At 37.8% G+C, this 13,177-nt stretch overlaps 1 protein-coding gene across 7 annotated transcripts in view; it reads right to left on the reverse strand.

Annotated features, from left to right (window-relative positions):
• The window catches only part of epb41l4b (erythrocyte membrane protein band 4.1 like 4B), an 86,596-nt gene that overhangs the window by 5,614 nt on the left and 67,805 nt on the right, over nt 1-13,177 (reverse strand). The window contains exons 17-22 of one of the 7 annotated variants that reach the window (XM_061955191.1): nt 11,560-11,681; nt 11,346-11,471; nt 11,217-11,269; nt 1,955-2,080; nt 1,673-1,793; nt 1,428-1,561 (exon numbers count right to left, since the gene is read on the reverse strand). In XM_061955191.1, coding sequence (XP_061811175.1) covers nt 1,428-1,561; nt 1,673-1,793; nt 1,955-2,080; nt 11,217-11,269; nt 11,346-11,471; nt 11,560-11,681 — 682 coding nt within the window. Of the gene's footprint in view, nt 1-1,427; nt 1,562-1,627; nt 1,794-1,954; nt 2,081-11,216; nt 11,273-11,345; nt 11,472-11,559; nt 11,682-13,177 lie in introns of those variants that run through there. The other 6 variants (XM_061955175.1, XM_061955184.1, XM_061955167.1 and 3 more) reach the window with 6 other exon arrangements.

Consider the following 13,177-nt stretch of genomic DNA (forward strand, 5'->3'; position numbering starts at 1 on the left):
GATTTGCAAATCATTGTATTGTTTCCATTTACCATTTACACAATGTGCCAACTTCACTGGTTTTGTATATATTGTACATGTACATACATATTAACCTACTCAGTGGCCTAGTGGTTAGAGTGTCCGCCCTGAGATCGGTAGGTTGTGAGTTCAAACCCCGGCCGAGTCATACCAAAGACTATAAAAATGGGACCCATTACCTCCCTGCTTGGCACTCAGCATCAAGGGTTGGAATTGGGGGTTAAATCACCAAAAATGATTCCCGGGCGCGGCAACCGCTGCTGCCCACTGCTCCCCTCACCTCCCAGGGGGTGATCAAGGGTGATGGGTCAAATGCAGAGAATAATCTCGCCACACCTAGAGTGTGTGTGTGTGACAATCATTGGTACTTTAACTTTAACTTTAACTTATATACATTGTATGTGTGTATGTATATGTATACATTGTACATGTGCATGCACAATGTATATATGTACATGTATATACTTTGTACATGTGCATGTATATGTATGTATTTATATACATTGTATGTGTGCATGTGTATGAATGTACATGTATACATTGTACATGTGCATGTATATGTATACATTGTACATGTATACATTGTACATGTGCATGTATATGTATACATTGTACATGTATACATTGTACGTGTGCATGTATATGTATGTATTTAAATACATTGTACGTGTGCATGTATATGTATGTATTTAAATACATTGTATATGTGCATGTATATGTATGTACATGTATACATTGTACATGTGCATGTATATGTATAAGTATACATAGTACATGTATACATTATACGTGTGCATGTATATGTATCTACATGTAGATGCATATATGATTCGAGGGACACAACGAACGAGCTGTTTGGAATTTGAGGCTTTAGTGATGTATTTTGCCTAAGTTACATTAGCGGATATCTCCAAATACAGTACAATTTTATCCGGAGAGCTTTGGTGGTGTCCACATTTGTAGTTAGTAAGTTCCTTCTTTTTCTCTATCCTCTTGTTGTGGGGCAGATTGTCTCGTACATGCACATGGATTCTTCGCTGTTGCTATTTCGAATACAAATTAAGTGTACAGCTTTAACTTATATCTGTCAGTAGACTCCACATGGAAGTACTAAAAACTACAACAAAGATGGCCTCGACACATAGATTTGAACCTTCAACCTCATTCTATTAAGGCAACCTTTATTTTATTGAAGTATTTTTTCATAGTTTTCACAATCTCTTTTGTTAATATATTATAAAATATATTTAATAATATTTTATGTCAATTTGACATTCAAAACATATGTATTTAAAAAAATATATTTTTGAATGATATTTTATTCATTGTTAGGTTATTTTAGACACATTGGAGATTGTATATTGTTGTAGACTGAATGATGGCGATGTGGAGGAGGTGTGTGTTACCTGGCGTGATGGGCTGCAAGGTAAGGGACCAGGTGAGGGAGGGGACTACAGTAGCAGGAAGGAGAGAGGTGGGGAGATGGCAAAGGGGACACACAGCATGGACTACCACCCTTCACAGTTGGCACAGTGTCCACCTGATGCACACAAACAGGATGAATTCTTTGTCGTCATGACTGTTGCCAGGCGACGTCCGTGATTACCTGTGGGTAAATAGACGGCTGTTGCCAGGCGACGTCCGTGATTACCTGTGGGTAAATAGATGGCTGTATTTGTTTGTCCAGCGAGCTGCTGGAGCCTGACTTGGCTGTGCTCTCACAGGACATGGCTGCAAGAGCTTCAGGAAGGTCGTCTTCATCTTCATGGTTACTAATCCAGAGGGAGAGAGAGAGAGAGAGAGAGAGAGAGAGAGAGAGAGTGAGAGAGAGAGAGAGAGAGAAAGAGGGACACGCTTGTTTTAGAGGAGTGAAGTCTTCCAGTGAGTAAAAGGCATAAAGTGCACACTGAGGACACTGCGGCAGCAAACTCACAAGCTGAACTGTCTGACTAGACGTTTCCTGCGGTTGGTGCCCGTGCTGGATTGGGCATCTGGTCTGAGGGACAGTTTCTCTGCAGGCAAAGTGGATACCAGCGAGTCTTGAGAGGAATTCTGATACCTGGAAACCAAAGAGACGCTTTAGCCATGAAAAGGGAAGAGCACTGCAAAAACTGAAATCTAAGTAAGATTAAATATCTCAAATAAGGGTGATATTTGCTTATTTTCTGTCTGATAAGATAATTCTTCTCACTAAGCAGATTTATGTTAGAGTGTTTTGGTCAGGGATGTCCGATAATGGCTTTTTGCCGATATCCGATATTCCGATATTGTCCAACTCCTTAATTACCGATATCAACCGATACCGATATCAACAGATACATGCAGTCGTGGAATTAACACATTATTATGCCTAATTTTTTTTTAAACTAATAAAATAAGATAAATAAATTAAAAACATTTTCTTGAATAAAAAATTAAGTAGAACAATATAAAAACAGTTACATATAAACTAGTAATTAATGAAAATGAGTAAAATTAACTGTTAAAGGTTAGTACTATTAGTGGACCAGCAGCACGCACAATCATGTGTGCTTACGGACTGTATCCCTTGCAGACTGTATTGATATATATTGATACATAATGCAGGAACCAGAATGTTAATAACAGAAAGAAAAAACCCTTTTGTGTGAAGGAGTGTAAATGGGGGAGGGAGGTTTTTTGGGTTGGTGCACTAATTGTAAGTGTATCTTGTGTTTTTTATGTTGATTTAATAAAAACACCAAAAAAAAAACGATACCGATAATAAAAAAAAACATACCGTTAATTTCCGATATTACATTTTAACGCATTTATCGGCCGATATTATCGTATATCCTTAGATTTGGTCCTAAATTATCTCAGTAAGATATTACAGCTTGTAGCTGAGATTTTATGACCTATATTGAGTAAAACATGCTTGAAACTAGAATATCAACTGATGCAAAGCTGTGTCATCAACACTCACAAGTATAAAACTACTTTTTTAAAGTAATAATGTCTTATTTCAAGCATGCAAAAACAAATCATGTCTTTGACACAATTTTGTCTCAAAATTAAAACGGATGACAGCCAAATGGACTTTGCTGTTTTATTTTCAATGAAACAATAGAAAATACGTACTCATGTAGTAGTACAGTTGGCACAGTACAGTAAACTGACAGTTAACATTTCAAACAATTTTGAACAGAAATAGTTCATGCACATTCCAATGAATTCTTCAAAATTACAATAAAACATTTTTTGGCCGGGGGCTGGACTGTATATATGTGCACTAATTGACTGAAAGAGCACGCACTTGGCGCGATGATGTCATGTTATCGATGGGAAAATGCATTTTTAGACCTTATGATTTGCCTGAGCGGCTAGTAGACCCCGAGAATAACAAGCGGTTGCCTTGTTGCCTTTCCATCAGGAACAATAAATTAGTTTTTAGTATAAGTTTGCTGGTTTCAAGAAATGTAATGCCGAGCGCATATCATTATGTCAAGATAATGGCACTAGCATTTACTTAATTTAAGAATATTTTTCAACATATTGAGCAAAAAGTTCTCTTTTTTTTTCTACCAAGAAAAGTGCACTTGTTATTAATGAGAATATACTTATTTTAAGGTATTTTTGGGTTCATTGAGGTTAGCTAATTTTACTTGTTTTGGAAAGTCTTGACAAGCCACATTTTCTTGTTCTATTGGCAGATAATTTTGCTTAGTTCAAATAAAATACCCTTAATTTTTGTATTTCTTTTTTCTTGTTTTTGAACACTGACTTTTTGCAGTGAGTGCATTTTGTATTTGAATCGATACGGTACAGATTTTCGGCACTTTTGTGTCAGTTCATGTGTAAGTAAATGCTCATTTGTTTAATAATCAAATCTAACATTTTTCATTTAACATATACAGTGAGCTGAGGATGATAAATGTGCTGAACAGTTGCAGAATCAGCTTTTTTAAAGAATGTTTAACACACAATCTTGTTTTCTTACATTTCTGAGTCTCATTTGCAAGAATTATATTCCTTTCATTTTTTCCTCGGTGTGTTGCCGTAGTCAGGAAGTAGTCTTTGCCATTAGGTTGAATGCGCCATTATTGTCTTTTGCTGAGTCTTACAAAAGTGTTTGTACTGAAAGTATTGTACTTACTTCCACTAACTGTTTAAGTGAGTGCATTTTGTATTTGAATCGATACGGTACAGATTTTCGGCACTTTTGTGTGTGTTCATGTGTAAGTAAATGCTCATTTGTTTAATAATCAAATCTAACATTTTTCATTTAACATATACAGTGAGCTGAGGATGATAAATGTGCTGAACAGTTGCAGAATCAGCTTTTTTAAAGTATGTTTAACACACAATCTTGTTTTCTTACATTTCTGAGTGTCATTTGCAAGAATTATATTCCCTTTATTTTGTCCTCGGTGTGTTGTCGTAGTCAGGAAGTAGTCTTTGCCATTAGGTTGAATGTGCCATTATTGTCTTTTGCTGAGTCTTACAAATGTGTTTGTACTGTAAGTATTGTACTTACTCCCACTAACTGTTTAAGTGTAACATGCTTCTTAGTTATAGTTATACAGTATTAAATTACATTTGGAGATGTTGAAATCGCCATGTAAAATCACTGATGCTAATCAGTAGCATGTCTATGGCATATCCAATGTAAATGTAAATTAGCATCGAGCTAGCGCGTTTTGAAAATTAGAGACTTACTTTCAAGGGCTTTCTATCAGACATGCTTGCTTTGAATTAAGCTTGCACCTCTAAAAATACAGAATTAGCTACTCATCACTAGTCATGAACACAATGTACAATAGGGCTGCAATTAACAATTATTTTGATAGTCAATTATTCAACGATTATCTTAACGATTAGTCGACTAATCACATAATAAAGCGTACACATATTTAATTACTAGTACTTACATCGACTTCTAAATTCAGCTTAAGTTATTTTAGGCACGTGCTTACTAACAACAAAGATGATTACTTCATTCATAAATATTTATTTATAATCTAGCTGCAATTATGATGTGCAGTGATGCTTTCAAATAACCGTAAGTCTTAAACTATACAAAGTATTTTAATGGTTGGAATCTGCGCTTTTGCATGATATACTAGTTACTATGGTCATCTAAATCACAGCGGTGGCAAGGAGCAAACATGTGAACCTAAATACACTTAATCACCGATAGAAAACAGGTGCGCTGGCAAAAAAAACTAAGCAGAAAGTGAAGGTGCAACACAACAAGGAGTCCAGCAGGAAGTACTACTAAAACAAGAGCACCAGGACAGGAAATTATACTAAACACAGAAAAGTAAAGAACTAAATCCAAACTGTGGGATAAAGACACATATTATAACATATGTTCACAGACTAAAAATAGTTTCTACGTGTCCTAACTTATCTGTGACATACTTAAGTGTAAATATCCCAAAGATCGATAATAACCACTTGGGCTGCAACGGTTATTCGGTTAAATCGATTAGAAAAAAACTTTATTTTATATTCCCGTGCTTTGAGTAATCGTTTAATGAGTGCAACTAACAAAAATTGCTAAAATCCAGACTGCATGGAGTGCCCAGACAGTGTTATAAAAAGGTAATGGCAAGCAGAAAAAGATTTCTATATTTCCACTATTTGTCCTAAAATGCGCATTGAGGCTTTAAAGTGGGGTTTATCAGAATACTGGAATAATTTAACAAACTAACCGATATCTGTGGCCATAATAACAATACACCTAAATCCCTCTATTACCAGTCCGGTTTAGAGCAGCCCGTTTTGGGGCTGTCCTGTCTCATGCAAATGAGGCACTGCTGACCCCGCCCCTTTAAATTAGTTACTTACTGTATCTTCTCCCAGGGAGCTTCTAAGTCGTAGGTATAGAACGTTGGGCATCAAACAATAAAATTACTTGGTTGTGTAGTTTCACACTTGATGGTTGGGAAAGCCCAAAGACACACCAAAATATAAAAGTCTCTTTTCCTTAATCTATTCTTGTTTAAGTGTATTTTACTAAGTACATGTAGTATAACCCACATGTGTGCTTTGTGTAGTCATTTTGAGCATTATAGGAAATGACACCATACTCTCAACACACCTCTAAATCACAATTGTAAAATGATGAACTACAAACCCTAAAACCAGTGAAGTTGGCACGTTGTGTACGGTAAATGGGAAATAAAAACAGAATACAATGATTTGCAAATCCTTTTCAACCTATATTCAATTGAGTCTTCACAGGCAAGATACTTAACGTTTGAACTGGAAAATGTTGTTATTTTTTACAAATATCAGCTCATTTGGAATTTGATGCCTGCAACATGTTTCAAAAAAGCTGGCACAAGTGGCAAAACAGACTGAGTAAGTTGAGGAATGCTCATCAAACACTTATTTGGAAACTCCCACAGGTGAACAGGCTAATTGGGAACAGGTGGGTGCCATGATTGGGTATAAAAGCAGCTTCCATGAAATGCTCAGTCATTCACAAACAAGGATGGGGCGAGGGTCACCACTTTGTGAACAAATGCGTAAGCAAATTGTCGAACAGTTTAAGAACAGCATTTCTCAACGAGCTAACTACCAGTCTGTGGTTGCCAGTGTTCTGTACTACATCGTAGTGTGCCTGGGGGGGGGGGGGCAGTACATCTGAGAAGGACTGCTCCAGACTGGAGAAACTGATCAGGCGGGCCGGTTCTACGATCGGAATAAAACTGGACTCACTGGTGACGGTGGCAGAGAAGAGGACTGTGGAAAAACTAGTGAGCATCCTGGATGATGCCAGTCACCCTCTGCATACCTTTATCAGTAGCCAGAGGAGCCTGTTCAGTGCTAGACTGCTTCATCCCAAGTGCAGGACTAATCGACTAAAAAACTCATTTGTCCCACACGCCATTAGACTGAACATCTCCTCTCTGGGGGGTAGGGGGGTACTAGGATGACAGGGGATGCAAAACAATAACAGTGCAATACTTTTTCATAACATGGTCACTACTGCCTAGTTTCTCTTGTTATATTCTTATTTTACTGTTATATTTTTATTTTCATTGTTGCTTTTTATTTTTATTCTTATTGCAATATTTTTGTATTTTGTTACCATTTATACCCCCATTATTTACTTTTTACTTTTTAAATTCGATTTCAATTCTGTACACTGCTGCTGCAATTTTAATTTTCCTGAGGGAACTCTCCTGAAGGAATCAATAAAGTACTATCTATCTATTTATCTATTGCAACGAATTTAGGGATTTCACCATCTAAGGTCCGTAATATCATCAAAGGGTTCAGAGAATCTGGAGAAATCACTGCACGTAACATTGCATGCCCGTGACCTTCGATCCCTCAGGCAGTACTACATCAAAAACCGACATCAGTGTATAAAGGATATCACCACATGGGCTCAGGAACACTTCAGAAAACCACTGTCAGTAACTACAGTTGGTCGCTACATCTGTAAGTGGCTTCGCTGGCCCAAGCTCATCTAAGATGGACTGGTGCAAAGTGGAAAAGTGTTTTGTGGTCTGATGAGTCCACATTTCAAATTGTTTTTGGAAACTGTGCAGGTTGTGTCCTCCGGACCAAAGAGGAAAAGAACCATCCGGATTGTTCTAGGCACAAAGTTAAAAAGTCAGCATCTGTGATGGTATGGGGGTGCATTAGTGCCCAAGGCGTGGGTAACTTACACATCTGTGAAGGCATCATTCATGCTGAAAGGTACATACAGGTTTTGGAGCAACATATGTTGCCATCCAAGCAACGTTATCATGGACGCCCCTGCTTATTTCAGCAAGACTATGCCAAGCCACGTGTTACAACAGCGTGGCTTCATAGTAAAAGAGTGCAAGTACTAGACTGGCCTGCCTTTAGTCCAGACCTGTCTCCCATTGAAAATGTGTGGCGCATTATGAAGCCTAAAATACGACAACGCAGACCCCAGACTGTTGAACAACTTAAGCTGTACATCAAGCAAGAATGGGAAAGAATTCCACCTGAAAAGCCTAAAAAATTGGTCTCCTCAGTTCTCAAACGTTTACTGAGTGTTGTTAAAAGGAAAGGCCATGTAACACAGTGGTAAAAATGCCCTTGTGCCAACTTTTTTGCAATGTGTTGCTGCCATTACATTGTAAGTTAATGATTTGCAAAAAAAAAAAGTTTCTCAGTTCAAACATTAAATATCTTGTCTTTGCAGTCTATTCCATTGAGTATAAGGATTTGCAAATCATTGTATTCTGTTTTTATTTACGAATTACACAACGTGCCAAACGTGGTTTGGGGTTTTGTAGTTCCATAAGTAGGAGTCGTTGCATCATTCTCTACTCCTTGCTTTTTATTCCTGGCCGATAATACACTCCAAATAGTGAAGTTCTTTGCCTGACATATTTTTTATAGGGAATTGCATTATATATGATGATGTTAAATATTTCATGCTCACGATTATTTTGAATTGGCTGGGCCACAAAACACAAAAGTGGCCAGTTCAGCGTCAGCTCTTCAACATTCAAACCATTCCAACATTCAAACTATTCTTACATTCATACTACATTCTGTCATCATTTCACTTCAACTTCAGCATTGGAGCATCCACACGCAATTCCTTCAGGAATTGTCTCTTCTAGTTCCATATTTTCTTTCAATTTCTGTGTTATCTTTTTCCAATGTTCTATTTATTTGTACTTTACAGTTTCTGAACAACATTAATTTGGTTTTGTTTAGGAACAATTAATTTTTTTAAATCAAACCAACGTTTTAATTTAAACAATACGGGGCCCAATACTGTGTGATAAAATTTCACATTTTCGAGTGGCCTTTTATTGTGGGCAGCCTAAAACACACCTGTGCAATAATCATGTTGTGAAATGGATTATCTTGGCAAAGAAGAAGTGCTCACAAACACAGATTTAGACAGATTTGTGAACAATATTTGAGAGGTATGGGTCTTTTGTGTATTTAGTAAAAGTTTTAGATATTTAAGTTCAACTCATTAAAAATGGGAGCAAAAACACACGTGTTGCATTTATATTTTTGTTCAGTGTATATATATATATATATATATATATATATATATGCTATTTTTTAAGAATCTAATTTTGAATTAAAACTTTAAAAAATATTATTGATACTGTTGCTTTTATAAATCTTTGGTTTTCCTTCTTCTAGTATTGTATTTAACAATTATTGTATTTGTGTGTCTTCTCAGTTGCTTTGTAAATTCATATCCTAAGTATTGTTAAGCTGATATTGGGTTGAAGTTGGGGTTGCTCTATTTCATTTTATTTTACCAGATTGATTAACATTCTGTGATTTTTGTAAATTAAATTGTAAAAGTACAATTTTCAAAAATAAGTTTTTTTAAGCCAACACTGCGTTTTTAAATCGTACGTCCGCCGCCAAGACGAGCTTGTGAAACCTGCAACATGTTTTGAAAAGGCATTTATTATAATTTACAAACCAAATAATATATTTTGAGAATTGTTTTGAACTGAGAGTCGTTTTGAATCAAGAATCGATTCTGAATTGAATCCTTACCCCAACAATCGGAAACAAATCAAACCGTGCGGTGCCCAAAGATTCCCATGTACAAACCCCGTTTCCATATGAGTTGGGAAATTGTGTTAGATGTAAATATAAACGGAATACAATGATTTGCAAATAATTTCCAACCCATATCCAGTTGAAAATGCTACAAAGACAAGATATTTGATGTTCAAACTGATAAACCTTTTATTTTTTTGCAAATAATTATTAACTTTAGAATTTGATGCCAGCAACACGTGACAAAGAAGTTGGGAAAGGTGGCAATAAATACTGATAAAGTTGAGGAATGCTTATCAAACACTTATTTGGAACATCCCACAGGTGAACAGGCAAATTGGGAACAGGTGGGTGCCATGATTGGGTATAAAAGTAGATTCCATGAAATGCTCAGTCATTCACAAACAAGGATGGGGCGAGGGTCACCACTTTGTCAACAAATGCGTGAGCAAATTGTTGAACAGTTTAAGAAAAACCTTTCTCAACCAGCTATTGCAAGGAATTTAGGGATTTCACCATCTACGGTCCGTAATATCATCAAAGGGTTCAGAGAATCTAGAGAAATCACTGCACGTAAGCAGCTAAGCCCGTGACCTTCGATCCCTCAGGCTGTACTGCATCAACAAGCGACATCAGTGCGTAAAGGATATCACCACGTGGGCTCAGGAACACTTCAGAAACCCACTGTCAGTAACTACAGTTGGTCGCTACATCTGTTAATGCAAGTTAAAACTCTTCTATGCAAGGCGAAAACCGTTTATCAACAACACCCAGAAATGCAGTCGGGCTTGAGCTCATCTAAGATGGACTGATACAAAGTGGAAAAGTGTTCTGTGGTCTGACGAGTCCACATTTCAAATTGTTTTTGGAAACTGTGGACGTCGTGTCCTTCGGACCAAAGAGGAAAAGAACCATCCGGATTGTTATAAGCGCAAAGTTGAAAAGCCAGCATCTGTGATGGTATGGAGGTGTATTAGTGCCCAAGACATGGGTAACTTTCACATCTGTTAAAGCACCATTAATGCTGAAAGGTACATACAGGTTTTGGAGCAACATATGTTGCCATCCAAGCAACGTTACCATGGATACCCCTGCTTATTTCAGCAAGACAATGCCAAGCCACATGTTACATCAACGTGGCTTCATAGTAAAAGAGTGCGGGTACTAGACTGGCCTGCCTGTAGTCCAGACCTGTCTCCCATTGAAAATGTGTGGCGCATTATGTAGCCTAAAATAGCACAACGGAGACCCCCAGACTGTTGAACAACTTAAACCGTACATCAAGCAAGAATGGGAAAGAATTCCACCTGAGAAGCTTAAAAAATGTGTCTCCTCAGTTCCCAAACATTTACTGAGTGTTGTTAAAAGGAAAGGCCATGTAATACAGTGGTGAACATGCCCTTTCCCAACTACTTTGGCACGTGTTGCAGCCATGAAATTCTAAGTTAATTATTATTTGCAAAAAAATAAATAAAGTTTATGAGTTTGAACATCAAATATCTTGTCTTTGTAGTGCATTCAATTAAATATGGGTTGAAAAGGATTTGCAAATCATTGTATTCCGTTTATATTTACATCTAACACAATTTCCCAACTCATATGGAAACGGGGTTTGTAGTTAAGTAAACTTATTGTTGACAATACAGTTTTAATGAACTTTTGTAGGCATACAAAGAGAAGAAAAGATTAATAGAACTCGCCTGTCCTTGAGAGGCAGGTTAGCGTTCTTCCCTCTCAGACTTGATGAAGCTTCCTTCTATGTGCAAAAAGAATGCACATGAAAGCATTTTGACAAACGGTCTGACAAGGACATCTTCTCTGGTACCCACCCTGAACGCTGCCTCCATCTGAGCCTTGAGAATGTTACATTTCAGCTGGTCAGGAAGCAAAGCCGGGGAGGAAGAGGAGGAGGCGGGAGGATGGAGAGACTTTTCCGAGAGGCGCTTCTCTTCTCCCTGCCGAAGGAGAGTGAAAGAAGAGAGCAAAAAGATCATCTTAGATGCAGAAGGAGTGTAAAAATCAATACGAGGAAGCGTGTTTGACTTTGTCGTCCATGTTGATGCGCAGTGAAGGCCACGGAGGACATTCGCTGTCCGACTCCACAGCCTTGCGATGACATGGAGACACGTCCAAGTCTTCTCCTGGGCAGGGCGAAACTTGACACTCTAAAATTAAAAAACAATTAAATTAAAAAACTAACAAAAAATAGGATAACTACAAATGAAAACCTGACCAAGGTATGTACTATTTGTAATACGTATTCATTTAACTGTATCCTTATTATAGTACTGATAGTCTAGTAAGTGTAAATGCTCTAATTATAGCAGGCATTTGAAGCATATATATATAAGCATATATATATATATATATATACATATATATATAGCAGGCAATTGAAGCACCTTATATTTTAGGTAACAAGTTCTGTTTTTAAACATGAATAATGATTTGGAGTGCATGAGTGTAAAGGAAAAGGTATCTCACTTTAACCACATGAACAAGTATATTGCACAGCACAACTAATGTTGTAAGGAGCAAACCACCAAGTCAGCAGTAAAAGCACTGATGAGTTAATGGTAAACAGTAGGAGTAAGTGTAACATGAATGCTGGATGATGGCTATAATTTTAGATGTAATGCAACTATTGCCGTCTTGTGGAGTTAGTCAGGACGGTAAATGTGAGGTTGAGTTGTGGTTGTGTTGTCCCCCAGGGATCTATTCTAGGCCCCATCCTGTTCGCTTTATATCTCCTCCCGATTGGAGAGATTTTTAAGAGGCATGGAGTGTCTTATCACTTTTATGCAGACGACTGCCAAATTTATATGCCGATTTCAAAAGGCCACGACCCCCTGACACCCCTTCTCAACTGTCTATGCGACGTCAAGGCTTGGTTAGCCCAGATTTTTTAAATAATGAATGAGGGAAAAACGGAAATTTTGGTTTTTGGTCCGGCCCTCACTGACTTGGGACCATTGCAAAATGATGTGCGTCCCAAAGTCACCAGCCTTGGCGTCACTATAGACAGCGATTTTAAACTTGACAAACAAGTCAATGGCGTTTTAAAATCGTGTTTTTATCATCTTCGTCTTTTAGCAAAGGTAAAACCGTTTTTATCTTTTAACCTTTTTGAACAAGTCGTGCATGCTTTTATTTCAAGTCGCCTAGACTACTGCAATGCACTTTATGCTAGCATTAGCCAAAAAGCTCTCTCCCGGTTGCAGTTAGTCCAGAACGCGGCAGCACGACTTTTAACAGGGGCCAGGAGACGCCCGCATATAACCCCAATCCTTGAGAGTTTGCACTGGCTCCCTGTTCATTTTAGAATTGCTTTTAAAACCTTGCTGTTTGTTTTTAAAGCTTTACATGGACTGGCACCTCATTATATCTCGGACCTCATCCAAACTTACAATCCTGCGCGCGCTCTGAGGTCCGAGAGCCAGCTCCAGCTCGTGGTGCCCAAGACGAGACTGAAAACTAGGGGAGACAGGGCCTTCTCTGTGGTCGGCCCTAAGCTCTGGAACACTCTGCCCCTCCATGTTCGAACTGCTCCCACAGTAGAGTGTTTTAAGTCTCGTCTTAAGACCCACTTTTATTCTCTGGCTTTTAACACTACGTGAGTTGTGTGGTCCTCTGTTGTCCTCTGTGTTTTTAAAATTTTGAT

The sequence above is a fragment of the Nerophis lumbriciformis genome, linkage group LG04 (assembly GCF_033978685.3).
Source record: "Nerophis lumbriciformis linkage group LG04, RoL_Nlum_v2.1, whole genome shotgun sequence".
NCBI classification, from domain to species: domain Eukaryota; kingdom Metazoa; phylum Chordata; class Actinopteri; order Syngnathiformes; family Syngnathidae; genus Nerophis; species Nerophis lumbriciformis.